The sequence below is a fragment of the Micromesistius poutassou genome, assembly GCF_964030765.1.
Source record: "Micromesistius poutassou genome assembly, chromosome: 7".
Lineage (NCBI taxonomy): Eukaryota > Metazoa > Chordata > Actinopteri > Gadiformes > Gadidae > Micromesistius > Micromesistius poutassou.
In genome coordinates, this window is record NC_140277.1 from 17,887,755 (window position 1) to 17,892,388 (window position 4,634).

A 4,634-nucleotide genomic window follows, 5' to 3' on the forward strand; every position below is an offset into this window, starting at 1 on the left:
CTCCAGCTCACTCACTTTCTGTCACAAGTCTCTTTGGATAAAAGACAAAATACAACCCCCACTTTTTAAAGAGACGTTTCTGGAAAAATATTTTTTTAAGATGTAAAGATGTAAAGTACGGTAACTGTTAGGGCCCAGCTCCTACGGGGAAAGGGAAGCAGCATGGAACCACAAGGAGTCGGTCAAATGAAAGGCATTCATCACCAGGAAGACGGAATGTAGATCGACTTTTAAAAGTCTAGACCCTGAACACAAGACAACCACACTTTGTCAGACGCAATTCCAGGAAAGAAACCTTGTCTTATATTCAGGTCAACACGGTAGTTCTAAATTAGCATTCCAAGTTTAATTTCAATGCAATTCTATGTAAAAGAAGAATAAAAGGTATAGATGAATTGATGGAAGATGGGAATGTCGTCTAGACCCCGAATACAAAACAACCCAACTCTTTTAGACGCAATTCCAGGAAAGAAACCTTGTATTGTGTGTGTTTGTTCTCCACAGACACCAGAGGAGGTCAAAGGTTCCCAGTGGTCCGTCTGTACAGCAGCAGCACACAGAGTTGAAGGTGTGTAAATGTACAACACTGAGTTCAGTCATGAATGACATGTGAACAACATCTCTCCTGGAGCTAACAGTCTCCAGGCTTCCCTCTTCAGACCAGCAGGATGTGAATCCAGGACAGACGCTTCTGATGTCCTCAGTTAGTTCACAGTAAAGTTCTCATTGACGTATGTTCTGTTCCAGCGGATCAAGGAGAACGCACACGCTTTTCTAGACAAGGAGGTGGAGAAGCTCTGGAGGGTTCTCTTCCCAGATTACCCACAATGCTCAGAGAGCCAGAGGGAGGAGGAGGAGGAGGTGGATGGTGAGGAAGAGCAGAAGAGGCGCGCCAGAGAGGGAGTGGAAGACATCACACTGCTCTGCATGAAGCAGTTGAAGCTGGAGGAGATGGCCGACTTACTGAGGAGCAGTAAGATACTCTTATTTTTAGAAGAGATTACGAAGATACTTTTTTGGATCAGTAAGATACAGTAAGATACTCTTACTTTGAAAACAGATCAGGAATATACTCTTATTTTGAAAACTGATTAGGGAGATATCCTTATTTTGAAAACTTATTTTGAATATGCTCTTTTTTTAAACAGCAGTAAATAACATCAATTTTTGATAATTTGTATACTTTCTTCTTTTGTCATGTAATTTAGAAAAAGTTGCTGCTGAGTGCCAACATAAGATCAAGGCTTATCTGAAGGAGAAGACCCAGTGTGTGTTTGAGGGAATCGCTAAAGCAGGAGAGTCAAGACCTCTGAATGAGATCTACACAGAGCTCTACATCACAGAGAGAGGCAGTGGAGAGGTCAACAAGGAACATGAGGTCAGACTGATTGAAACAGCTTCCAGGAAACCAGCCAGGGAGGAAAAACCAATCAGATGTCAAGACATCTTTAAACCCTTCCCTGGACAAGATAAACCAATCAGGACAATAATGACAACTGGAGTGGCCGGCATTGGTAAAACCATCTTAACACGTAAGTTCACTCTGGACTGGGCTGAAGGCAAAACCACCCACGACATAGACTTCATATTTCCCTTCACCTTCAGAGAGCTGAATTTACTGAAAGATAAAAAGTTTAGCTTGGTGGAACTTCTTCATCACTTCTTTATCAAAACAAAAGAAGCAGGAATCTGCAGATACGACCAGTACCAAGTTGTCTTTGTCTTGGATGGTCTGGATGAGTGTCGACTTCCTCTGGACTTCCAAAACAACCCGATCTGGACTGATGTCACAGAGTCTACTTCGCTGGACGTGCTGCTGACAAACCTCATCAGGGGCAACCTGCTTCCATCTGCTCGCATCTGGATAACCACACGCCCTGCGGCAGCCAATCAGATCCCTGCTGATTGTGTTGACATGGTGACAGAGGTGAGAGGGTTCACCGACCCACAGAAGGAGGAGTACTTCAGGAAGAGATTCAGAGAGGAGAAGCTGGCCAGCAGGATCATCTCCCACGTTAAGACATCACGAAGCCTCTACATCATGTGTCATATCCCAGTCTTCTGTTGGATCACTGCTACAGTTCTTGAGGACATATTCAAAACATCCCAGGGTGAAGAAGAGATGCCCAAGACCATGACTCAGATGTACAGCCACTTCCTGAGGGTTCAGGCCATACAGGGGGACAGGAAGTATCATGGGAGAGCTGAAACAGATCATCACTGGAGTTCAGAGAGCAGGGAGATCATTGTTTCTCTGGGAAAACTGGCTTTTAACCAGCTGGAGAAAGGAAACCTGATCTTCTATGAGGCAGACCTGTCAGAGTGTGGCATCGATATCAGAGCAGCCTCAGAGTACACAGGAGTGTTCACCCAGATCTTTAAAGAGGAGTGTGGGCTGTACCAGGACAAGGTGTTCTGCTTTGTCCATCTGAGCATCCAGGAGTTTCTGGCTGCCCTTTATGTCTTTAAGACCTTCATCGACAGTGGTGTCAATCTGATCTCAGAAGAACAACCATCCAGGTGGTCTACTCTTAAAATAAAGAAATCGGATCGCTTCTATGAGAAGGCTGTGGACAAGGCCTTACAGAGTGAGAACGGACACCTGGACTTGTTCCTCCGCTTCCTCCTGGGCCTCTCTCTGAAGACCAATCAGAGTCTCCTACAAGGTCTGCTGAGACAGACAAGTAGTAGCTCACAGACCAATCATAAATCAGTGTCTTACATCAAGGAGAAGATAAGTGGAGATCTCTCTCCAGAGAGAAGCATCAATCTGTTCCACTGCCTAAATGAGCTGAACGACCGTTCTCTACTGGAGGAGATCCAACAGTACCTGAAATCAGGAAGTCTCTCTGGAGAATCTCTCTCTCCTGCTCAGTGGTCAGCTCTGGTCTTCATCTTACTGTCATCAGAAGAGGAGCTGGACATGTTTGACCTGAGGAAATACTCTGCTTCAGAGGAGGGTCTTCTGAGGCTGCTGCCAGTGGTCAAAGCCTCCAAAACATCTCTGTAGGTTCACTAATAACATGTATTATAATAGACAACACAATACACACAGTACTACAATATAAAAGTTATATCAACATACAAAACATCTCTGTAGTTTAACTTATAACATGTATTACAAAATCCATAATACTAGAATATAAGTTGTAATAATATACAATCCATCTCTGTAGGTTCATTAATAACATGTATTACAATACAGAACACAATATACATAATACTAGAAGTTAAAGGTTATAATAATATACAAAAACATTTCTGTATGTGTTCTAAGACCTTGTATTACAACACATGCAACACAATAATACTAGAATAATATAAACATCTACAATACATGTCTGTTGGTCCAGGCATAACAAATATACTCACTTATAACAAATATAAGTATACAGAGACATAGTTATATGATACAAAGATATTTACTTTGTTTAAAGGTGACATATTATACCACCAGGAGGCTAATCACACTCACACCTGGTGGTATAACCTTTAAATAAAAGCTGAACTCACATATATTCAACCAACTTCATATTAATAGTGACATCATTTCTGAAGAGTTACATGTTCCTGTCTGTTTTTGTTTTGTTGGGTTTTGTAGGTTGGATGGTTGCCATCTGTCAGAGAGATGCTGTGAAGCTCTGGCCTCAGTTCTCAGCTCCAACTCCTCTAGTCTGACAGAGCTGGACCTGAGTAACAATGATCTGCAGGATTCAGAAGTGGAGCTGCTCTCTGCTGGACTGGGGAGTCCACAATGTACACTGGAAACTCTCAGGTTAGTTTTAATTAGTTTAGTTTCAGTTCTCAATGTGCAAAATTACATTTTACCTTCAGCAGAGTCTTATCTGATTCTTAAATAGGGAGTTGCTGTCCCAAGCCTAGATCAAATCACTGGAATTACGTTACTTAACACATTTAGAGCTGCAGTTATAACCTGAACATTGCAGACTTTATCTACTAATGAGTGTAACTAAAAACTGTTCAAGTGTAGAGCCGTAAAGTAGAATGACAGACTCTTCTTAAAAAGTTTATTTGAAGACACGTTTTATGCGGAGATAACATTCATCAGACACATTTGAGTTATGATTCACATCACACAAGTTTACATAAGTAAAACTTTGAGTTGTTTCATCATTTATGAAACATTAAAGATGTATTATTTATGCATTCAATTAAATTAAATTATATTGTATTTGTATAGCCCTTAACAGGTCCAGTCTCTTATGCCCCCCCGACCCTAGCCCCCCAGAGGGCAAGAAAAAACTCCCTTAATGAGCAAGGAAGAAATCCAGAGGAGGAACACAGAGTGGGGACCCCTCCTTCAGAGTGGGGGGAGGGAGGTGGGGGGGGGGGGCCTCCTTCAGAGTGGGAGGGGGGGGGGGCCCTCCTTCAGAGTGGGGGGGGACCCCTCCTTCAGAGTGGGAGGTCCCTCCTTCCAGGGATGGTCACGAGTGCAAGGGGGGCCATAATTGACAGACAGACAGACAGACAGACAGACAGTGGCAACCCGGCTTGTAGAGTGAACCCGCCTCGCTCTAATCAGGACACGATTAAGTGTGCAAATAGCCAAAAAGGCACATTTATTTCAAATGAAAAGTCTTTTACCAAAAAATAATCAAAACAGGGTGGGATTG

The 4,634-nt window shown here is 42.8% G+C and overlaps 3 protein-coding genes across 3 annotated transcripts in view; all 3 read left to right on the plus strand.

Annotated features, from left to right (window-relative positions):
* Positions 1 to 4,634, plus strand: part of LOC311350680 (NLR family CARD domain-containing protein 3-like) — a 132,159-nt gene that overhangs the window by 28,648 nt on the left and 98,877 nt on the right.
* Positions 1 to 4,634, plus strand: part of LOC311350070 (NLR family CARD domain-containing protein 3-like) — a 61,976-nt gene that overhangs the window by 678 nt on the left and 56,664 nt on the right. The gene's annotated exons all lie outside the window — the stretch shown is intronic.
* On the plus strand, positions 886 to 3,010 carry LOC311350696 (protein NLRC3-like; the record flags this gene model as incomplete). Its single annotated transcript, XM_084470763.1, has 2 exons — positions 886 to 973; positions 1,209 to 3,010. The coding sequence occupies exons 1-2, from the start codon at positions 928 to 930 to the stop codon at positions 3,008 to 3,010; spliced, it is 1,848 nt and encodes a 615-aa protein (XP_084326889.1). The 5' UTR covers positions 886 to 927.